The 25,320-nt window shown below is 38.5% G+C and overlaps 2 protein-coding genes across 2 annotated transcripts in view; one reads left to right on the top strand and one right to left on the bottom strand.

Moving 5' to 3' along the window:
* The window catches only part of LOC124622112 (mRNA-capping enzyme), an 88,480-nt gene extending 77,442 nt beyond the window's left edge, over positions 1-11,038 (top strand). Inside the window, exons 12-13 of the mRNA XM_047147721.1 lie at positions 2,305-2,495; positions 10,906-11,038. Coding sequence (XP_047003677.1) covers positions 2,305-2,495; positions 10,906-11,030 — 316 coding nt within the window. The 3' untranslated portion in view covers positions 11,031-11,038. The remainder of the gene's footprint in view (positions 1-2,304; positions 2,496-10,905) is intronic.
* Positions 11,039-20,778: 9,740 nt separating this feature from the next.
* The window catches only part of LOC124622323 (nucleolar protein 6), a 136,827-nt gene continuing 132,285 nt past the window's right edge, over positions 20,779-25,320 (bottom strand). The window contains exon 21 of the mRNA XM_047147998.1: positions 20,779-20,986. Within this exon, the coding sequence (XP_047003954.1) occupies positions 20,849-20,986 (138 nt within the window). The 3' untranslated portion in view covers positions 20,779-20,848. The remainder of the gene's footprint in view (positions 20,987-25,320) is intronic.

Below are 25,320 nucleotides of genomic sequence, written 5' to 3'. Positions count from 1 at the left end.
ATTAAACACATTGTCCTCAAAACCTGTTGTGTGGATGAACCAGCTTCAAATTATGATGTAGCTAATTGGAGCACTTTGCTGAGATAAAGATCAGTTGAACTAAGTGCTTTTGAATGCAATTCTCTATTGAGGGGCAAAGAAAAAAATATGTCCAGATCGAGCAATTCAGCAAAGGGTACATTCCAATTTTTACATGTGAAAATGAATTGTCAGGTTAGAGCATATAGATTTGTAGGTATTATGCATGCAATTGACCATATTACTTGCCGTAATGATTAAATTTCAGTCTCCTGGCTACTATATTAGTTTGCTGGCTGTAGTGCTGGGCGAGCAAATTGCAGATTACTGAAATTACAAGCTACTAGAATCTACTCCCGGACATAATTCGTGCTGGTTCATATAATTTTCTTGGCAGGAAAGGAACAAAACCACTGTTGGTGCTTGATTTGAAATGTAACAAAAATAATTTGCCCTCGGTTCTTCATGTTCCTTTAAACTAGGAAAGGAAGTCAGTTTTGATAGGGTTGCCTACAACTGCTGCTGTAACTACTTTTTCCAGAGATCCATAAATTGTGGATTCATGTCTGTGAAACACTTGGGGCACCACTGAATAAGTCTATTGTCGCCAACTTAGGTGTTGCCTCCAGTACCCTACTGTTGATGTAACATTGTTTATAGAGTCTATTTGTTGATCCAGTGAAGTTGTAATAACTCTGCACTTAATTCTCAAAAGGATATATTCACAAAGCAATATTTGTTCTGAACTGAAAACTGAGTAACAAACCAGACACCTAAAGCCATTGATACATCAGCCAAAGTAATGATCCTAATCAAGTCCTTAGGAAAACGTGGCAATTTACTGTTTCTTGTATGGCACTTGATGGTAGGCTTTGCAGAATAATACCAAGTGAAAGATTGCTACGTGGCCCCAGCATTTCTACAGTGCTGACTATTAAAATTCTGCAACCATATCACGCCTTACAGAACTGCTCATAACACAGCATAGTGCTAGGCAGCTCCCTTTACAACTGGATCAATGCACGGTGGTGCCCATGAAAAAGAGAAGGAACCTGATAGGGTTGAATTATAAGGATCAGTGGTAAACATGTTGAAACCGTCAAATCCTTACTTATCTAGGAATAATGCTATAGAGCAGTTTGAATTATGGTAAACACATGAAATCAGTAGTCATGAAAGTGAGTGGAATACTCTGCTTTGTTAGAAGAATTCTGAGTGAGTGTTGTATATCTTTAAAGGAAACCACATATTAGATATGAGTGCTCTCCAGCATTTTGAGTCCTTATCAAATAGATGAGACAGCAGAAACACACTGCTAGCACATTAACAGTTTATTCCAGCTCATGTAAAAGTGTAACATAGGTGCTAAGGTAATTTAAGAGGGATGCTTAGAAAGTAAGTCTGCTGTTCCTGTAAAACCCTATTGGGCAGATTTAGGGAACCATTACTAAAGGAAAAGTATGTCTGTTATGAACTGTGAGAATATGATGAGAGAAATTATAGTGAGTTCAGAGCATATAGGTAGTCATTCCTCCCCCATTCCATACATAAATGGAAAGGGGGAAAGTCACAAAGTACACACTGCTGTTCACTGTACAGTATTTTGCAGAGTACACACTCCAAAAATGAAACTTGAACTTCTTGGTCACTTGTTTTTGACTGCTTGTCAGCTTGCTCTGAATATGTTTTAGACTTTTAAGCAACTTTTGCAGCCAACTGCTTGAGAAAATTAGTTGTACATTAGACAGACAAATATTTTCTATATTTTCCTTAGAAACCAGAGAAAGATATAACAAAAGATGATGATCTGTTGCGGAGGTTTTAAAGTTTACAACAGTGAACTGTATATGTGCACTCAATTATCTATAGTTATTTAATATCATTACCATTTTCTGCCAAGCAACAGCAGAAAATTCCATTAATGTTAAAATTATTTACTTCCCAATGTAATGATGCAATTGGTTTTTAAATTTTCACATTAAGAATACAAAGTTTTAATGGCTCAGCACAAAAGTTTAAGTTCACATATAAGTTTGTAGAAGGGTGAACAACAATTAGGGAACAATAGATCGCTACTCACCGTATAGAGTAGGCATTGATCACAGTCACAAAGGAAAAGACTGCTAAAACAATAAAGCTTCTGAACAAAGTCCTTATTTTGCAGTAGAAACAAAAAAACACACACACGGCCACTTTCTCAGGATGCTAGAAATTGACTGCCAAGGATCAAATTGTAAAGAAAGTGTAGGCCCAAATATACTTTTGTAAATTTGTTACCTTTTTCAGAATACTACCTCGAAAAGTTGGTCAGCTTTTCGTAAGTGGTCTTGATCGGCCATTTGCAGCAATTAAGATCAACAAAACTCTAAAGGAATTTGATAACAAAATAATTGAATGCCGATTTCAAGATAACCAGTGGGTCTTCATGAGAGAAAGGACTGATAAGTCATTCCCCAACAGTTTTGACACAGCCAAAGGTAAGTTCATTCGGTCTAAAGAAGTAATGAGTTTTTGAAAATATAATACTGAATTGCATGGGTTTTATCTTTACCATTATGATTGTTTTTGCCAGTAAAATAATAATCTCACAACAGTAATAATTCTAGTGTTGCATGATTACAATCAGCTCCTTTTGTTTTGGTGTTTTGGTATTTCAGCTAGCCTATATCAGTTGTAACAAGGTTCAGTTGAAAAATGGCATTTGAGGTACCCTGCAGTTTCAGTAATGCCACAAGTAGTGTGCACCATCTATAGAGCTGTTGAAACAGATGGCTTCCCTGTACACTCACATTATATAGTGTTTTGCATAGGATTCTAGGACGATATAGCAAGAAAATGGTTCAAATGGCTCTGAGCACTATGGAACTTAACATCTGAGATCATCAGCCCCCTAGAACTTAGAACTACTTAAACCTAACTAACCTAAGGACATCACACACATCCATGCCTGAGGCAGGATTCGAACCTGCAACCGTAGCGGTCGCGCGGTTCCAGAATGTAGCGCCTAGAACCGCTCGGCCACCCCGGCCGGCGACGATATAGCAGACTGTTCTATAGACAACTGTTATCTGTTGTAAAACTTACCCCTGAAAATAATATTGACTGGTTTTACATCTCACACAGCTCAATTGAAATATCTTTCCAGTTGGCATTAATGAAGGTTCATTCGTAAATATTGTGTTGCTTATGGATGTCGGGATATCAGTTCTACAGCTAGTACTAATTAATTAATTAATATATATTATAACACCACATTTCAAAAGCTTCTTTTCTTTTCAGAATGAGAAGGTAGGAGACGAGGTACTGGCGGAAGTAAAGCTGTGAGGACGGGCCGTGAGTCGTGCTTGGGTAACTCAGTTGGTAGAGCACTTGCCCACGAAAGGCAAAGGTCCCGAATTCGAGTCTCGACCCGTACACAGTTTTAATCTGCCAGGAAGTTTTGCACCTTCTTTTCTTTTGTTCTGTAAACTTTTTATTGTTCATTTTTCACTTCCATAATAAGTTACACTTCAGGCAAATACCTTAGAAAAAAGACGTGCTTAGATTTAAATTTATATTCATTGCTGACAAGTTTCTCTTTCTCTGAAATGATTTTCTTGCTGTTGCCAGCCACAATTTTATATCCTCTCTACTTTGGCCATAGTCAGTTATCTTGCTGCCCAATTAGCAAAACCCATCTACTAGTTTTAATGTCTCATTTCCTTATCTGATTCCCTCAGCTGAGTTGTTTTCATTACAAGTGTTTTATAACTATACAAATCAACTGCTTTTCTAAGTCCTTTTCAATCCTTGACAGAATTACAATGCAATTGTCAAACCTCAAAGTTTTCATTTCTTCCTGAACTTTAATTGCCTATTAAAATTTCTCTTTGCTTTCTGTCACAACTTGCTCAGTTTACAGATCAAATAACATTCGGGCTAGACTGTAAGCCTGTCTCAGTCCTTTAACTAATGCTTCCATTTCATGTCCATCAACTCTTATAGCTGTGATCTGATTTCTGTACATGTGGATGACATCTGGCTCCGTGTATTTTATCACTGCTACCTTCAGAATTTCAAAGTGTATATTCCAGTGAACATTGTCAAAAGCTTTTCTTTGGTCTATGAATGCTACAAATGTAGACTTGCCTTTATTTATCCTGTCTTTTAAGGTAAGTTATAGGGACAGTATTGTTTTGTATTTTTGTGCATTTCTCCAGAAGTCAAACTGATTTCCTCTAAACAATTCATGTTGGTATTTTGTAACTATGACTTATTAGTAAACTGATGGCTTGGTATTATTCACATCTGTCAGCACCTCCCTTCTTTGAAATTGGGATTATTACAGTTTTCTTAAGTGTGAGGATATTTCACTTGTCATATATCTTTCATACCAGGTACAACAAGTTTATCATGGCTGGCTGTCTTAAGGCTCTCAGTAACTTTGATGGAATGGCATTCACTACAGGTGTCTTTTTTCAACTTTAGTCTTCAGTGTCCTGTCAAACTCTTCTTGTAAGATATATCCCATCTAATTTTTGTCTACTTGCTGCTCCTGATCTACAATGTTATCCACAAAGCTGTTTCTCCTCATATAACCCTTTTGCTTTTCTTTCTGCCTTCCCTTCTTTGCTTAGCACTGTCTTGTCACCAGAGCTTTTGATGTTTATACAGCTGCTTCTTTTTAATTTTCATGTAGGTGCCATATGTATTTCCCTTAATATTACAATATTGGAAATTTCTGGAGAGAGCAATACATAAAACAAGGGAAGGGCAACCACGCCCCTATAGCGGAGTGACTTGTTTGGGAGTCTGTGTGGTTGTGTGCATGAATGGTAAAAGATGTATTGATGGTAAAAGAGCGAGTGCTCTGAAAGCTGGTATGAATCTTGTTGTCGGTTACATGTTACTGTGCTCCACTCATCAATCCTTTGTAGGTGAGTGGTTGCTTTGCCCTTATTTTATGTATTTTCCCATAGTATTGCATGTTTCTACAGCTTTGTGTTTCTTCTAGAGCCCTACCTGCTTCGACATTTTCAACTTTTTGTCAGTCTAATTTTTGAGATTTCTATGTTTCCTTTTGCTTCCTTTATTTGCTGCATTTTTATTCTGTAAATTCAATTCAGTATCTGAAACAAAGGGAATTCTGGAATAATAATGCAGAGTGGAATAACAATAACAATTCGAGTTAGGGTGGATCGCTATGCACTACATGAACAAGGTACCAGATGTCAGACACATTTAAAAAGTAGACTGTAGGGTATCTGAGGGTGAGGACACAGTTCCACATTCCTAAAAAACTTCGACACCACCTCCCCCATTAGATTTGCCTGGCCCTCCTTCTGCCCAACAATCCACCTTTCTCAATGTTGGCTTCCACCTTACGAGTGGTCCCATCAATACCTCTGTCCACATCAAGCCTACCAACTACCAACATTACCACCATTTTTACAACTACTGCCCATTCCATACCGAAATTCCCTTCCATATAGCCAAGCCACCCATGGTTGTCGCATCTGCAGTGATGAGCAGTCCTCTCTCTCTAAATATGCCTTCATAGACTGGAATTACTGAGCCCATTTTGTCCAGAAATGTTCTCCCCATTGGGGTTTCGACTACCATTCATTATGCCATGAAATGAGGAATATCCTCCCCATCCTTTCCACAGTGGTATGCCACAGACCTCCCAACCTCCACAAATATCCTTTTCTATCCATATTCCATCCCACTTCCAACCTCTTGTCCTGTTGCGCATATACCTGCAAAGCAACTATTTGGAAAACCTGTCATGTACATACTCTCTCTTCCACCTACTACAGTCCTGTCACAGGCATTTCCTACACTATCAAAGGCAGGCCACCTTCAAAAGCAACTATCTAGTTTACCACTTTAACAGCCACCCTTGTGCAGCATCCTATGTCGGCATGACCATTGACAAGCTGTCTGTTCGCTTGAACAGTCTAGGTCAGACTGTGTTCGGGAGACAGCTGGACCACCCAACTGCCAAACATGCCATGCAACACAATGTGGTTGACACCAGTGACTGCTTCACAGATCATGCCATCTGTATTTTTTCCACCATCACCACCAACTTTTCTGAGTTGTGCAAGTGGGAAGTCTCCCAGCTACATATATTTTCCCTCTCTCTACTTCCCTCCTCTTCCATTTTTCCCCTTCAGCACTGCTCTCCTGATGCTGTGCCTAGCAGCATACCATCCTGTCCTGGCCATATCTCTGCACACTGCCAAAGGCACAACTGCAGCATATTGCTCATGGAAACCACACATTGCATGTTGTACCACCATGCAGCGAGACCTTCAGAGGTGGTGGCCCAGATTGCTGTACACACTGGTACCTCTAATACCCAGTAGCACATCCTCTTGCATTGATGCATGCCTGTATTCGTCGCGGCGTACTATCCACAAATTCATCAAGGCATTGTTGGTCCAGATTGTCCCACTCCTCAACAGTGATTCGGCGTAGATCCCTCAGAGTGGTTGGTGGGTCACGTTGTCCGTAAACAGCCCTTTTCAATTTATCCCAGGCATGTTCGATAGGTTTCATGTCTGGAGAATATGCTGGCCACTCTAGTCGAGTGATGTCATTATTCTGAAGGAAGTCATTCACAAGATGTGCACGGTGGGGGCGTGAATTGTCATCCATGAAGACGAATGCCTCGCTAATATGCTGCCAATATGGTTGTACTATCAGTCTGAGGATGGCATTCACGTATCGTACAGCCGTTACTGCACCGTCCATGACCACCAGCGGCATATGTCGGCCCCACATAATGCCACCCCAAAACAGCAGGGAACCTCCACCTTGCTGCACTCGCTGTACAGTGTGTCTAAGGCGTTCAGCCTGACTGGATTGCCTCCAAACACATCTCCGACGATTGTCTGGTTGAAGGCATATGCGACACTCATCGGTGAAGATAACATGATGCCAATCCTGAACAGTCCATTCAGCATGGGTTTGGGCCCATCTCTACTGCGCTGCGTGGTGTCGTGATTGCAAAGATGGACTTTGCCATGGATGTCGGGAGTGAAGTTGCGCATCATGCAGCCTATTGCGCATAGTTTGAGTCATAACACGATGTCCTGTGGCTGCACGAAAAGCATTATTCAACATGGTGGCATTGCTGTCAGGGTTCCTGTGAGCCATAATCCGTAGGCAGCAGTGATCTACTGCCGTAGTAGCCCTACGGCAGCCAGAGCGAGGCACGTCATCGACAATTCCTGCCTCTCTGTATCTCCTCCATGTCCAAACAACATTGCTTTAGTTCACTCTGAGACACCTGGACACTTCTCTTGTTGAGAGCCTTTCCTGGTATGAAGTAACAATACAGACAAGATCGAACTGCAGTATTGACCGTCTAGGCATGGTTGAACTACAGACAACGTGAGCCATGTACCTCCTTCCTGGTGGAATGACTGGAACTGATCAGCTGTCGGACCTCCTCTATCTAATAGGTGCTGCTCATGCATGGTTGTTTCCATCTTTGGGCAGGTTTAGTGACATCCCTGAACAGTCAAAAGGTCTGTGTCTGTGATGTGATATCCACAGTCAACTTTTATCTTCAGGAGTTTTGGGGACCGGGGTGATGCAAAACTTTTTTTGATGTGTGTAAATACAGCAACCCATCCATGCTACAAATAAGCTCAGATAAAATTATATGTAAATTGTAACTCCATAAAAATGTACGTTGAGCCAAGAAAACCTTATCATATGTCAACTTTGACAAATTGAATTTGCTGAGAGCTGAGTAATATGGTTTTCAGGTTTCCTGATATATTTTGTTGCATTTTTTGTTGTGTCACACACTTACATTTTTGTCACACTCATTCATAGACTTTTAGCTGTGTTTGACAGCACAGTTTCCAGGTTACGATACTGCACTTTGCATTATAATGCCACTGGTGACAGTTTCTTTTGTCATTGATGAGATTTTTCTGTGTGTAATTACTTTTTTGTACTGTACTGATACTGGGCGTTGGTGTGCTTTAGGACATGGGGATCACTTTCTATCCAATTATCTTGGTGATCTGGGACTCAGTTGCCCACTTCCAGTGATCTCATTTCATTCCCACATATTTTTTATCAGTTCACAACATCGAAAAAGAACTGATCACAGAAGTGTTCCCGAATATTTTTGCAAATTACAGAAACCTTGTTTGGTCTATGAACAACCCATTTTGGCAGCAAAAAATAAGAACATAGACAATGTGAACATAAAAATTCAAAGTCAGATCTCTGGCTAATTGCATTCATTTAATTCGATCGATTCTATTACCGATCCAGATGAAGTCATCAGTTATCCAATCAAATTCCTAAATTCATTGGATTTGCCAGGAATTCCACGGAACAGTTTGCAGCTGTGGGTCGGCTCAGTGATAAACGTGCTACACAATCTCAACCAACCGAAACTAAGTAATGGAACAAGACTCCTTAAGGAGCTGGTAAACAATGTGATTGAAGCAATGATAACGATAGGAAAGTTCGAAGATGAAGTTGTTGTTCTGATTTCAAGAATACCACTGATTTCAACTGACTTGCTGTTTCAGTTTAAGCATGTCCAATTTCTAGTTTGCCTTGCATTCGCAATAATGATTAATAAGTCGCAAGGCTAATCATTGGCAGTGTGTATGGAATAAATCTTAAATTGGCATGTTTTTCCCATGGGCAGTTGTATGTGACGTGCCCAAGGGTCATTGAACCATTGTATGGAATAAATCTTAAATTGGCATGTTTTTCCCATGGGCAGTTGTATGTGACATGCCCAAGGATCATTGAACCACCGGCACTGTTCATTTTCTCTCCGGAAGTAAAGACAAAGAAATATTGTTCATCACTAAGCATTGTGATGGCCACATTAAAGACACAAACAAATTATTGTCAAAACAATGAATTCCAATTTATTTCATTTCAATAAATTCGTGCTCTTACTGAAATTGTGTTGTTTCAACTCACACAAATTCAAGGAATGTTTCGGTTAAATGAATACCTTCTTGGCCGACACACTGACGGCTTGACTGTGCACAAACCACTTGATGCATAGACATCTTATAAAGTAAACACTTTCTGTTAAACCGTCTGTGAGAAAGAACACCCTAAGCTGTGCTGTGAAAATATGCAGTTTTGTTTTCCTTTTCAGTCATTTTTCACAGAAAACAGGAATGTTGTGTTTATGGCTAACTTTATAATCCTACTTGTTTGTAGATTAAAACCATGTGAAATACTGTCATTTAAGCTACTATCCTCACAGATCTAGCAGCTGGAGAGGTCTCTCTCATACCTCATGTGCTAATGGTTCCAACCGATTTACACATTCATTTTGACTTCTGTTCCCAATCAAGGTTGCATTTTCAATAACAGTAAATAAGATCAGAGAAAGGAGGGAGGAGGAGAGGGACAGAGAAGGGGGAAGAAAGTGGATTTAAAGAAGGGGAAGGAGGATATGGACAGAGAGATGAGGGAGCAGGAGATGGATAGAGAGACTGTGGGCCAAGAGATTAACATGAAGCAGAAGATGGACAGAGGGAGGGAAGAGGAGAGGGGTATAGGCGGGAGAACAGAAGGAGATTAGGACATATATCCAATTCCTATACATATTTAGCAATTGTGAAGCATTGCCAGGTTTGTTAGTATAAACTTAAAATGGGTTTCTGAATGTTACTTTTATTCCTCGTCTTTGTCATGATGTTTCTCACTCCACGGGTAACTTTGTTGTTAAATGACAGTGTATGCCATGTTTTCATGTTTTATGGGTTTCCCCTTCTTGTGTGTTTTGTGTGCTGTTGTTTTCTGTTGTATAATAATTAAAGTCATGTAGCGCATAGAGCACATTGTGTGTGTGCTGTGTCTGATGAGTGTTTGTTACAGTTCAGTTTGTATATCGAGTCTGATTTGTAATCATTTTTGCTGCAATTGTTTGATTATTACCTGGCCTTGTGTGTAGCTGTATATCTGAAACTTGCCTGTTTCTATATTGTGGGCTAATTAGATCTCTTGTGGAAGACTTTGCTAGTTTTCTCTATTTGCAGAATTGACGTTCCTTGTCTTATGTTATCTGACCACAGCTGTTTACACAAATATCAACACAGGCCACGGAAATACATTTCATCATTGACACTGAAACAAACTAGAAACTAATCTTCTCAGATCTCACTGTAGAAGACAAAAACTTGTCTCCATTTTTATGACTTCTATTTTATCCTAACTCGAATACACATTTTTCCATCCAAACTTGCTGTCTTCATTATGTCACTCCATATCATTTAATTGCATTCTTAATTCTCTTTTTAATGATTCTTTTGTTATACACTCTACATGTTCCCATATTATGTGTTTAACATTAATTAGTGTGTATGACACTTCAGCTACACAATGTGAGTGATTTCATTTAGTACATCCATTATTTGTATTTCACAAAAAACAAATTGGACTCTTATACTGAACTGTTACGTAAGCAGCTTATTCACAGAGAGAATTCTAATGCTGCAAGGTTAGGTCATTCGTTGTTGTTGTTGTTGTTGTTGTTGTGGTCTTCAGTCCTGAGACTGGTTTGATGCAGCTCTCCATGCTAATCTATCCTGTGCAAGCCTCTTCATCTCCCAGTACCTACCGCAACCTACATCCTTCTGAATCTGCTTAGTGTATTCATCTCTTGGTCTCCCTCTACGATTTTTACCCTCCACACTGCCCTCCAATACTAAACTGCATGCATTATATGCATGTATTTTATCATTTATGGATCTCCTTATAAATTCTTTGGTCTCAAAAATTAATTGAAACTATATATTAATAAAAGTAGATATTTTTGTATCTCACTTTTTTTAATTAAGTTACTGTTAAGAACAAAATCTGTATGCTAATTTACACAGCGATTAAAACAAATTGTTGTTTCAGCTGTGTGCAACAGTATACGTGATCCAGTTACAAGTGAAAAGCTTCTGGACTTCATTGAACATCATCGATTTGGTGTCAATGATCAGGATTTGATGCCACCACCCAGCAAAGTGATGAGGAGATGAGGAATAAAGAAAGAAAAATATAAATAAATTATCGTATTTTTCTATGAAATACATCTGTTCAGCCAGTAAGCTGGAGATGTTCAAGAGCACTTGTTACTGTATCAGTAAGTGCAGTATTTCAGATGCAGCAATAGCCTTGTGCTGCTGTAGATCTAACTGATTGTTTAAAAAATAAATGATGAATTTTTTCATAAAACTTGTTCTAACCAATTATTATGGATCTTAAATATTTGCATATCCAAGTGTAATTGACAAACAGTCTAATACTGGATGTGAATGAGGAAAAATCAAATATTTCAGTGTCTCAAGCTTTGGATTAAATCATAATTCAGTGAATCAAATGAAAGGAGATAATCTTGAGAGTAATACAATGCTTCAATAAAACAAAAAGTGGTATGCAGTGTTTTGAATTCTGCATTACAACTTTATTTTACCTAGCTGGTACACTGTCTAAATATAAATCATAGAAGCAAAAACATTGATCATGCAGAAGTAGAAGTGCGCAGGGCACACACACACACACACACACACACACACACACACACACACACACACACACCCTCTCTCTCTTTCTCTTTCTCTCTCTCTCCCTCCCTCTCTCCCCCTCCCTCCCCCCCCCCCCCCCCCCCCCCCCCACACACACACACACACACAGCTCCAAGTCTTTTCTGAAACATAGATGTATGTAGTGATTCTCACATTCAGCAGCTTATAACTTGTTTAAAATCATAATCCATTTAACTGAGTCTTCATTCAGGGGGAAACAAGGCAAAGTAATTAATGAACAGAGCTACAGAGAAAGTTATTAGTAAATATTTTTGATCAATATGTACGACAGTTGCCCTAATGGAAATATCAACTATCAGGTCTTAATCCTAGATATGGCTTGACATTCTTTGTTTGGAAACCACTCATCGAGCGGGCGGCAGGAGAACACACACATATAAAGATTAAGGAAATTTGCAAACTTTTTGAGCTAGTGATTCCTTGTGCCAGAAGGGTTGGAGTGGAAGGAAGAGAAATAAATAAAAGGGGCTGGTTAGATTTAGGAAAAGGGAAAAGTTTGGGAAAGTCACCCAGAACCCTGGGTCCAGGGAGACTCACCAGACGTGATAGGAAGGAAACACTGATTGTTGGGGATTGCATCGGACAAAATTTGAAAACCGTACAAGATTCACCAGTCATTGTGTTACCCTTTGCAAGATAAACAATAAGAAACAATTTGGTGTGGTTCGCATTGAAGTGATATGATATGTGATAAGATTCATAGCAAGACAGAGATTACTGACAAAACATAGTGTAGTTAATAGGAGTGGAAAGCTAGAGGCAGGGGTGATCAGTCTTTCCTTCTCATCCCATCCGGTAAGTCACCCGTGACCTGTAGTTCTGGGCAACTTTTCCAAACTCTCCCAATTCCCAAAACCTCATCATTCCTGTATCTTTATCCATCTTCCTTCCCCTTAAACCCTTCTCCCAGGAGGAGCCACTGGCTCCGAAAGCTTGCAAATTTAAATACCTTTATATGTGTTTTCTTCTGCTGCTGCTGCTTGGTGAATATATTTTTTACCTTTTCAGTTACACTATATTATCAGTGAAAGTGATATCCATAAAGTTCTCACATTTTTTATCACAGTCTCCTGGTAGGTCTATGTTTTTCCAGGAAGTAATTTCCATCCCTGAATTGTGATTATTAGAGACAAGATTATACACATCATAAAAAGCTAAAAATATGCATGAAAAGTGTCAAAATATGCAACATCAAATAATTGAAGGACATGGTGGTTACTGCATGCATTATATCTCAAAGTCTAACTTGTGCATATCAGTTACGAGGAAGAGTGCTGCCCAAGGAAAAAATTGGTACATTTAGAACACTGGTATCATTTTCTGAATACTTTCTGGTAGAGGTTAGGAAGGTGGCCTTTCTGGGATTATTTTCTAAAAATTTGCAAAATGGGGACGCATACCATGTTGCAAGAATTGTTCCTTTTTTGCTATTGTTGTCGGTAACAAGCAGATGCGGCATGAGTGAGTTGCTGCGAAACCACCGATATGTACAGGACCAACTTTGAGATATATCACATGCAGAGGGGCACGCTCAAAAACTCCATAATATTTTATTTAAAAAAACAACCTACAATCATGAATTTTTTCAAACAGCATTAACTTTTAATTAATACTACTTTGATCACTCAAAATATTTTTATAAGCAAAAAAGGACCATTGTACAACAACTGAGGTAGCTGAGCAGTATTTGAATTTGGCACTTATTGTTTCTGATAAAAGTTCACCTGTCCCATTAATAAAACTATCAATTTTGCACAAGAATTCAGAGCCTGGGTTGTTGTTTAAAATGTTTTCAAAGTTTTCTTGGGTATACCTCTGGCAATGAGGAGTTCACTAGAATAATGTTATTCATTAACTGAATAGATTCATTCAATGCCAAACCTCAAGTTTCAAGCATTTTAATACTTGCAGGTATATGGGAAAAATGAGTGCTACTGATAGCAATGGCTTTTTTAATACCAGAATCATTAAAAGCTTCCTTGCATTGGCAAACTGCCAAAGCCTTTGCACTATCAAAGTCATTTACTACCCTTATAATGGCCTCGAAATGTTCATTGTAAAACAACACAGCTTCTACCTACGTATCCCAACAAGTTACCACTGATTCAGGAGATAAAGACACATTTGGTAGTTTTTCTTTGTACTTCTTGATGCGAGCACGAGCCTTTAGAAACACTTTCTTTGTGGATGAAATCAGTTTATTTAAATTCACAAATGTGGAACATACTTCTTCAGCAAGAAGGTAATGTACTCCATGAGCAAAGCACGTCACATGAATCAAATTGGGATAAAATCCTCAGAGGGCTTTTCCCTTCTTTGATCATATAAGGAGCAGAATCTGAAATAAGCAAAAACACACTTTCATCTGCAGAAGATTCTGGAAATATTTTTCTAATACTCTCATTCAAAAATCTGGCGAACATAGAATGATTTACTTTTCCAAGTTCTTTGCAGATCGCTAAATAGGAAGGAGGAGGCTCTTCTTTTAAAGCATCAACAATTAAATTTGCAATGTAACAGCCACAGTGTCTGTAGCTTCATCAACTGAAATCCAGATAATGCTGTCCTCGAGTTCATTGTGTATTTCTTCCAGAACATTTACGTAAATTGTCGATATGTAATTTTTACGCAATGTTGATTCATCTGGTATATTTTGATTTAAGCAATATTTGTGCAGGAAGCCTTTGAGGATAGGTTTTGTAAGTTTGAGAAGTGAAATATTGCTTGCAATGAATGTTTCACATAGATCCATGTTAAACCGACTTTTTTTGGTTATCTTTGGGCAAATCCCTGCTACTGCAACTTGCTGTTGTCAGAAGCTGTTGCTGTGTCCTTTCTTCTGCATTCTTGCGATATGATGAGTTGTCTTAACGTGCTGGTCTATTTGAAACTCTCTTTTTTTCACGAAACATTTTTCTCACAAACTCGACAATATAAAACAATTCCATCATGTGAAAATGTTCCAGGATGGTCAGCTATCCACAAAACGATGTTTCTTTTTTCAGGCAGCATTATGCACAACATGCACACTACACGTCATAAACATGTTCAACTGTGTACAAGTAAATAGAAAGCTGAACTGAAACAATGGACATGTGACTAAAAGCTCATGTAGTTCAATTTCATTGTTGTCAAAGCATACGCTATGACAGCGGAGGGATTATCCAGGGGCACGGGCGCAGGAGCATTGACTCTGTCTGCCTGTGCCTGTTCCTGCTCCTCTTCCGCAGTGGCCTCGTTGTTAGTGATTCCACGCAGTTCTAGGTCATGGTCAATCTTTGAGACATCAAAATTAGATCAGGCTAGAGACAGCCGTCTAAGTTTTTAAAATATTGTATATATAGAGCGAAAATATGCATCGTCACTAGTTTTTAGTTAAAATATGAAATAACCGGTGAAAAGGAGGCAAATACGCAAATGAATATGCAAAATGCAAATGCATATAATCCAGTCTCTAATGATTATATGTGATCTGCACAAAACTTAAGATGACACAATTTCTATTGGATTCAAAGAGTGTTTTGTACGTGGAAATATCTAGACGTCAGAAACTGCCAAATATGGTGAATAAGACTGATGTCCGAACAATTTGTACTTCTGATCCTTCAGTGTGTCCATTGCTGAAGCATCTTTATTAGCAGGCATACCATGCTACAGGATTTGATCCTTTCTTTTTCCATTCTGGGTATCTTGTGATGTATTTTTCATGCAGTTGGCCCAAAAACCGTACAATATTCACCAATTATTGTGTTACCCTTTGCAGGATAAACAATAAGAAACAATTTGGCACAGTTTACATTGAGGTGATATGATGTGTGATTAGATTCATTGCAATAAAGATCGTATGATGCAACACTTATTGGAGCAACACTTGCGTTCCCACTGGGTTGATATGATGGGTGGTAGGATACGCTATGTAGTCTTCATTATGACAAACACGATAGCATGAATAACAATTCTGTCCCAGTTGCAATCATGAGCTCTTCTGAAGAGGACGATATTGCGGCTTATCAATATATAAAGCTCAAGCAAATGAAAAAGAAAAGAAATTACTGGGTGCTCCTGTACAATGCAGTTATATCAAACATAGTGTGACTGTGGTTTCTCATGAGCTCTCTTAACATGAACACAAATTGGACAAATTCTGTAGAATGAGTCCAGACAATTTCCACTTTTTTTAGCAACTAATATCAACTGCTCTGACAAAGCAAGACACACATTTTCGACTTCCTATTTTTTCTGCTGAGAAGCTACTCATTGCGACAAGGTAAGTTGGTGAAAGTGTGTGAATTATATTAAAAATTCTCAGCACAGAAAGAAATGCACAGGTCGGGACATATTTCCAGCTTGAAAGCACACATTTGAGTGAAAGCTTCAGCTTGTGTCAGCCTTTCTAAGCCATACTCTCTTGGAAACTCCAAGAAGGAATATTAGCAATATAGGAAAAGACATATTGCTACTTACCATAAAGGAGACACGTCAAGTTGCAGACAGGCACAATTAAAAGACGCTCGTGTGAAGCTTTCGGCCACAGCCTTTGTCAGTAAATGGCACACACACTTAAGCAAGCACACCTCACATGTACGTGACCAGCAGCCCCAACATCTCAGCCCGAGATACTGGAGTTGGTAGTTGTGTGTGTCTGTGTGTGTTTTTCACTGATGAAGGATGTGGCTGAAAGCTTTATGTAGTGCCTTTTAATTGTGCCTGTCTGCAACTTGACATGTCTTCTTTATGGTAAGTAGCAATCTGTTTTTTCCTACATTGTTCATATTCTCTTGGGTTATTCTATACACGTTTATTATAATTTTTACAACATCAAGGCATCCAATGATCAAAACTCGAACTGTAGTGTCATCTGTTCATGAAAGCAGCTGTAGACAACTTTTATTCAAAGCTGTGTGTTTAAATGCACTGAAACTGGGGCTTGCTCAAGTTTTATATCTGGAATTAATATTTCCAGACCCTTAAGTAGGGATTCCTCCATTTCACTTTCAAAAGAAGTAATTTTTAGAATACAATTAACATTTTACAATCATCAATCAAAGCCAGAGTGCTGTTATCTGAATAAGAAACTGCAACTATGTACATAATGAGTTAAAAATAATGATGGTACAGATTCCACATTTACAATCATCAATCAAAGCCATAGTGCTGTTATCTGAATAAGAAACTGCAACTATGTACATAATGAGTTAAAAATGATGGTACAGATTCCACGTGTTTCTTTCGTTTCCATTGTTATCTCCTCCACACCAAGCTGCTCACATGTGCTCTCAAATATGACAAAATAATTGCATTCAGGGACAAGCTGCATTTGTTTGCAGCTCGCTACCTGAAATCTAACTTTTTCAAAAGCCTTCTATCACTACAATTACCTCTAGACTCATGTTTGTGGCTTATCAACAAGATATTGTGCAACTCCATTTGTCTTTACAGACCAGCTTTAAAGACCTTCATTACCTAAAAAATGAATTCAAATTATTTAGCACACAATTTTTCTGCTGCACCTGATACTGATCCTTTGGAATCCAGTAAAATTGCACTCTGCTGAAAGACAGATGTTACAACAACAGTTTGTTAAGATAGTTCATGCAGGAGAGTTTCCAAAGCTACTCAGTAATGTAGTTGCGATTATTTCTAGATTTGGCTCTACATATTGTAGTGAACAAGTGTTTTCCATTATGAACAGGATAAAAACTGCAGGAAGGTCCCAACTTCACAACCCAACACTGAAGAGCATTCTGCAACATGCACCAGCAACGGGTCTCACTCCAAATATTTCATCCCAAAGACATGTCTTGTTTTGCAAATACAATAAAATATTACTATATTTCACTTAAACTGAATTTTTCTGTTACACACATCATGCTACAATTCTTTACTTGGTCATAGTCTGCTCATTCAGATTTATTATATGCACTGTTGACATGCGACCCGTTTTCCAATCCCTGTGTGTGTAACTGTCTCCTTTACTACGTGCACAATTTGTGCACCCCTGCCCAGCAGGTATGGCTGTGCCCGTGGGCACCCAGCTGACTGCCACCAAGAACAACAGCTGGAACAGCCTTTGCTAAGACATGGCTAGTCCAATTTTCTCCAATATCCTGCAAACAGGATCCATGCTACGACTTATGAAGATCACTGAAATCTTAAAACCAGGTAACCTATAATAAACCTCAAAGTTATTGTTCTATTGCCCTTCTGAGTATGATGTACAAATTACTTGAAAGACTGCTGTATAACGGAATACATATCAAGGTACTTGGAAAGATTCTTGTTGAACGGCCAGATTCCAACCAAATTGTAGTTGTGCATATCAATTACTTTCATTGAATACAATATAATAGAAGGAAACATTCCACGTGGGAAAAATTATATATAAAAACAAAGATGAGGTGACTTACCGAACGAAAGCGCTGGCAGGTCGATAGACACACAAACATACACACAAAATTCAAGCTTTCGCAACAAACTGTTGCCTCATCAGGAAAGAGGGAAGGAGAGGGGAAGACGAAAGGAAGTGGGTTTTAAGGGAGAGGGTAAGGAGTCATTCCAATCCCGGGAGTGGAAAGACTTACCTTAGGGGGAAAAAAGGACAGGTATACACTCGCACATACGCACATATCCATCCACACATACAGACACAAGCAGACATATTTAAAGACCCTCTTTCCTGATGAGGCAAAAGTTTGTTGCGAAAGCTTGAATTTTATGTGTATGTTTGTGTTTGTTTGTGTGTCTATCGACCTGCCAGCGCTTTCGTTCGATAAGACACCTCATCTTTGTTTTTATATATAACTTTCATTGAATACTTACACAGAAGTTGGCTTCCAGAAACAACTAAAGACTACTTCTGTATTTATTGACGTGTCTACAGCTTATGATACTTTGTGGAGGCAGGTTGTTATCTAGCAGCTGTCCCATGTAAATATCCTGCAGAAAAATAAATGTCTTCTTAACAATATACTGCCTGATAAGCCATTTCAGTTAATTACAGGCAACACCATTAGTCAGTAGAGCGTACTCAGAAGTATAAAGCAATGGGTAGTTTGGTAATGAAGGAGAAGGCAGGGGAGGGGGTGAGAGAGAAAGAAGCTAAAAGTTGTTAAGCAAGGCCAAGACCTACATACCAGATGATTCATAAAGAAAGAACTGCATTCAGCCATTGATTCAGCAAGAAGCCACCTCTGCACAACCTGACAAATCTTGGAAACTGGCTGCATCTACACTGGGCGGCCACACACACATGATGACAATGTCGAGCATATCTGAGATGCTTCATACAGAGCCCTCGGGAGTCCATATGATAGGCAAGCCAGGAACCTCAACCAATGTTGAGGTGTGTTCTGAAATGATATGTCGATATGAAGCCTTACTAGTTGCAGATACTGCAGTAATTGTGTTCTGGTGACCATAACAGAAGGTATGAATTTTGCATTTTAGTTCTTTTCTGGATGACTTGTCTTTTTGTACAAATCGAAGTTTCATCTACCAGGTAAAGTAGACCACCCTAACGTAAGAATTTGGGGGTCACAAAATCCTGTTGTCATCATCAAACGTGAAAGACACTCACTGAAACTGAATGTGTTTTGTGCCACTTCTGTTCACAAAGTTTATGGATCTTCCTATTTTTGGAGGAAACTGTGACAGGAATGTCACACCTAGACAAGCTGCAAAATAGGTTGTTTCTTCATCTTAATGAAGATTCGAATGATTTCATTTTTATGCATGATGGTGCCTCATCTTACTTTCATCTTGAGGTATGGTGTTATCTTACCACCACCACACAACAATACTGGATTGGACAAGATGATCTTGTTCATTGCTTCTGACCCCCCCCCCCCCCCCCCCCCCGGATTACCACCAGCCTTTCTTTTCTGTGGGGGGTACACAAAAGATGGAGTCTTTGTCCCAACTATGGCAGCTACTCTTCAAGAGCTGAGAAATCGAATTGTTGAAGCTGCCAATTCAATAAACAAGGATTTTTTGATCTGTTAATGGAATAAAATGGGCTACAATTTCCACGTTCCTCTAGCAATGTGTGGTACAGTGTCTGGGTCAATATAAAATTTGGAGCTTTCCTGTATCCAGTGACATGCGAAATGTGTTTTGTTCTTTCTTTTCAAATCACCCTGTACAATAACATAGTTTACACAAATGGTTGTACCACTTATGCATAAGGTAGTGTGTCATGGAGAGCTGCAGCATACAAGCTTTTGAACTGAAGAAGAAGAAGAAGAAGAAGAAGAAAGCAACAACAACAAACCAGAAATAACGTTGTTGGATGCAATCTCCTGCACTGTGGTACATGGAACATTTTAATCAGAATCTTTATCATTCAAACCTTAAGAGACATTTTCAACACATATTAATAATTTAGAAGCACAATAATGAAAATTTCTGCAAACTATGCATTGCATTTTGCATCACAGCCAATAGTTGGATGGTGGTTTAATGAAATTTACATTCTCACTATAGTTGTTATTCTTTGTTGACATAAATGACACTCTGATAGGTGTACTCTTGTGGAATTGTTAGATGAGAATTGCATGGTATTTAAACAAAACATGAAAATTCCGCATGTAAGGTAGACTGATAAGTGGACAGACTCCCACTTACTTTACAACAGCATGCACAAAGCAGCATCCAAGGACAGGCATCTGAAGATGATTGTCACTCAGGAATTTCTGTTCTTTGGCTCTTATCAGTATGAAACTGACTACGGTGAGGAAAGAAATCAAAGAGTTTATCAGCACTGTTAGTTTATATGACATCACTTCATTCATCTTTACAATCCATGTAACATATTCTCATAAAATCCTCAACTGAATATGAGCAATCTTTTGTCACAAAAAAGCAAAATATGGTATGATTACGTAGGCTTTCCCGGCGTAATAAGCCTTGAAAGTCTCTTCAGGTTTGCTGCCAGATCCTTAAACCGACTTGACTTGATATTTCAGTGATCCAACTGGTCGCCATCTTCAGGAAAATGCTGATGAGTCCCACTGAGTTCTCAGCAGGACTCATCTGCAGAAGCAGCATTTTACTGAAGATGGCAACCAGTTGGATCGCCGAAATATCGAGTCAAGTTGATTTTAGGATCCGGCAGCAAACCCGAAGAGACTTTCAAAAAAAAAAAAAAGTTATGTTTAGTGGAATATTTACAAACAAGAATAAGTATCTGAATAAATATAAAAACATTTATTTACATTTATGCAATATTTACAGTTACATGTTATTTAACAGTTTCACTGCATACATTTTTGTTTTACTGATTTAACTAAACCTGATCCTAATGCTAGGAAATCATCAGAAAAGGCTTCAATGTTTGGAATGATTTGTGATGACTCTGAATTTACTAACTTGTGTCCTCTCACATTTGAGACCTGAAAAAATAAACAGAAACAGGAGATACAATTTGAAATAAAAATTAATGCTGTTTCCTGGAGGAAATGTGCAGCATAACCTATACATTAACAACATGGAAAGGGTAATCAAGGACAAAATTAAATGAAAATAGCATTTAAAATCTTATCTTTCAGAGTTATGACATTCTTATTACAGTAGTTGGCGATTAAAAAAAATTGCGGAGGTAGAACAAACAGAGGAGCAAAGGGAAATGAAGGTGAAGTGAGGTAAATTTAAATTTAATAAAAACAAGAGGGGCACTGTGGTGGTCAAAGAAATAAATAACATAGGAAAGGAATAATAAAGAAATAAGAGAAAAAGAGGTATAATGAAAAGAGTGAAACAAGGAGTAGGAAAGAAAACAGAGTACTGAAAGTACTTTGGAGCAAAGAATGTGTTGGATAGCATGTTCCACAAGCAAATAAGAACAATTATTTATAGTGTACAAAGACATATTATACACTGTAAAGAGATGCACAGTTCCAGTCCCCCTTAATGGCATGTCTCATAACCTGGCCTCGTAGTTTCACTTCTGCCTGTACCTCATCTCCCACCTTCCAAACTTCACAGACATTCTCTTGCATAACTTGCTGGACTAACACTCCTGGAAAAAAGTATATTGTGGAAAAATGGCTTAACCATAGCCTAGAGGTTGACCTGGCCTGACCCTCAGTTTTAAAGTGTCAGGAAGTCCACTGCAGAGTGTAAGATCCAATCAAGAATAAATATTGTTACTACCCCTCTGCATGACACATTTCTCTAACACAAGTTGTAAGTTGGAATAAAAAATGTGTGACCTTAGAATTTTGAAAATTGTTTGCAGCGACATGCACGTTACCATACTTGTAGCATTTCTCATTAGAGTCTGATCAATATTTTTGTGAATTTCTCTCACTGATTACACAAACATGTGAGTGACTGCACAACTCTTCTTTGAACCTTCTCTATCCAACCCACTAATCATACACCCCAGACCATGAATGGATAGTGAATGATTTTGAAAAATTAATGCCTCTTCTGTGTGTCTGCACAAGGACAGAATATCCCTCCCATCAAAAGCTAATAAATCTTTAAATAATTTATCAGCATTCACCAAAAACAGGAAAGAAATCCTGTACACTATGGATTATACAACAGTAATTAATTAAAATAGCACCAATTAAAAGAAACTAAGCCATTGTGACAACAACTAATGACAAAAAATGACTTGAGGCTTCTTCAGTTTCAACATTTTGTTGACAGGGACCCAGCATCTTTATTAAATTCCTTAAAGTGTTTCCTAATGATTCTGTCAACAGTTGCAGTATTTATACTAGGTGAACAGTTTCAAACCTTACAGCTTCATTTTCAACCCTGGCCTACTGAGGCTACAAAAAGCCATGCACAGTCATCAGTGAACAGTGAATACAAAAATGGTATTACAATAAAACGTTCAAAAGCAACAGAAATTAATTATTTGAATACAAACATATTTGCTCTGACGGTGCCTGATCTTAATAAAAAACAAAGTGGTAACACATGCTTTATAAATGTTTGCAGAATAAATACCACAATCCACACATGCCTCTTAACAAGACAAAATGAAACGAGGTCAACATAACCAAAAGTACCAGGAAACTTTTGATGGTGCTAGCTTCAAGCCTCTAAGCAACTTTATTAAACCTGACATCAATACAGTTCATGACAACAACAAATGTACAAGTATTACACAAAAACATGTGTCGCAAGTACCCATTACATATTTGAACATAATAATAGCATTTCATGTTCAAGTACGCACCCACGGCCAGTGGACACTTCGAATTAAAATAGGGGGCATCGCAGCACCTTTATTAAACAGTCACATTTAATATATAGTACAATGAAGCAAATCACATTTGTTACTCCATTATAGATTATGCATTATACATAGAGATGGTTGTCTTCCAAAAGTCTACACACATAAATAGTTTTCGAGTATAAAACATTAAAAAAATACATATCACTTGTTTAACCAATAAGTTTTGTAAGAAACAGTTACACAATCCTACTAAAACAGTGTCTCGTGGCACAGAATCATTACGATATTTCATCATAAGCGACTGCCTTGTGCTTGTTCACTAAATGCCCACTTAATGTCACCACTTTTTTTTCACACATTCTGGAACACCAGTGCCATTTCCAGATAATTTCTTGATGGTATTACAAGGATATTAACAGAGACTAAGGTAAGTATATTGTGTTCTCTATGATTAAATGGTTTCTAAATAGTCTACGGTGTGCAAAAATGTTGACGCACAAAAGCCAAACACAATGGCCTGAATTTTTAAATTTTATGTTTTCACTTTTTAAATTTCATTTCTTGAATTTTAATTTAATTTAATTTTAGTTTGTTTTTAGGTGAGAGTGTGTAGGTTTACGCACATGCTGGCTTCACAAAATGGCCTTTTCAATTTTTACCTACAGCATTAGGTGCCCAAAATAATTTATGACGATCTCACAATGAATACCTAGGAAATACTGCCTATTTTATGAAATGTACACAATGTTTCATATGAGAGCATTTAAGAGCATCTGTAATTAGATTAGCACGGCTAGTTAGTAAATTATTTCGGGTCATGATGTTTGTATCTGACTGGCGCTGTAATCAATGGGGCACTGTATGAAACAGGTTGTTCATGCAGCAAGCATGACCAGTAATTGTTTGGAATTATGTAAAATGCTTGAGTATCCGTATTTACTCTCTGTCATATGTGACAACAGGACTCACATGAACAGGACACACTTTGAGTACAGGAGAAGGCAATTTCAAGATGGTCACATATGATGAGATGTAATTATTCTGTGCCATGAGACACTGTTTTAACAGGACTATGTAACTGTTTTCTACAAACTTATTGGCTAAACAAATGATTGGTATTGTTTTTAAATGTTTCATGTATGTAAACTACACTGAAGCGCTAAAGAAACTGATACACGCATGCGCATTGAAATACAGATATATGTTAACAGGCCAAATACAGCACTCAGCTCGGCAAAGCCTTTATAAAGACGACAAGTGTCTGGCGTAGTTGTTAGATCGGTTGCTGCTGCTACATTGGCAGGTTATCAAAATTTAAGTGAATTTGAATGTGGTGTTATAGTCGACACATTAGCAACGGGACACAGCATCTCCGAGGTAACAATGAAGTGGGGATTTTCCCTTACGACCATTTCACGAGTGTACCGTGAATATCAGGAATCCAGTAAAACATCATATCTCTGACATCGCTGCGGTCCGAAAGAGATCCTACAAGAAGAGGACCAACGACGACTGAAGAGAATTGTTCAATGTGACAGAAGTCCAACCCTTCTGCAAACTGTTGCAGATTTCAATGCTGGGCCATCAACAAGTGTTAGCGGGTGAACCATTCAATGAAACACCATCAATATGGGCTTTCGGAGCTGGAGGCCCATTCGTGTACCCTTGATGGCTGCACAACTCAAAGCTTTATGCCTCGCCTGGGCCCATCAACATCGCATTCGACTGCTGATGACGAAACATTTGGCTGGTTGGACAAGTCTCGAGCGAGTGGGTGTGTACAGGTACAGAGACAACCTCATGAATCCATGGATCTTGCCTGTCAGCAAGGGACTGTTCAAGCTGGTGGAGGCTCTGTAATGGGGTGGGGTGTGTGCAGCTGGACTTATATGGAAGCCATGATAAATCTAGACATTTCTCTGACAGGTGACACTTATGTAAGCACCCTGTCTGATCACCTGCATCCATTCCTGTCCATTTGCATTCCGATGAACTTGGGCAATTCCAGCAGGACAATGTGACACCCAGCACGTCCTGAATTACAACAGAGTGTCTCTAGAAAAACTCTTCTGAGTATAAACACTTCCACTGACCACCAAACTCCCCAGACATGAATATTATTGAGCATAACTCGGATGCTTTGCAACATGCTGTTCAGAAGAGATCTCTACCCCATTGTACTCTTACGGATTTATGGACAACACTGCAAGACTCATGGTGTCAGTTCCCTCCAGCACTACTTCAGACATTGGTCAAGTCCATGCCATCTCATGTTGCGGCACTTCTGCTTGCTTGCTGGGCCCAGCATGATATTAGGCACGTGTACCAGTTTCTTTTGCTCTTCAGTGTATTTGTTTATGTGGACATTTTGAAGACAACCATCTGTATGTATAACGCAAAATTTGTAATGGAGAAACAAACATGATTTGTTCCACTCAAACATGATTTGTTCCACTGTATTTATATTAAATGTGCTGGTTAATTAAGTTACTGTGATGACCCCATTTTAATTTAATGCGTCCATTGGCCATA

This window comes from Schistocerca americana, chromosome 7, assembly GCF_021461395.2.
Source record: "Schistocerca americana isolate TAMUIC-IGC-003095 chromosome 7, iqSchAmer2.1, whole genome shotgun sequence".
NCBI lineage: Eukaryota > Metazoa > Arthropoda > Insecta > Orthoptera > Acrididae > Schistocerca > Schistocerca americana.
Note: the sequence above shows the minus strand (reverse complement) of the source record. Positions and strands in the feature narration are given on the sequence as shown.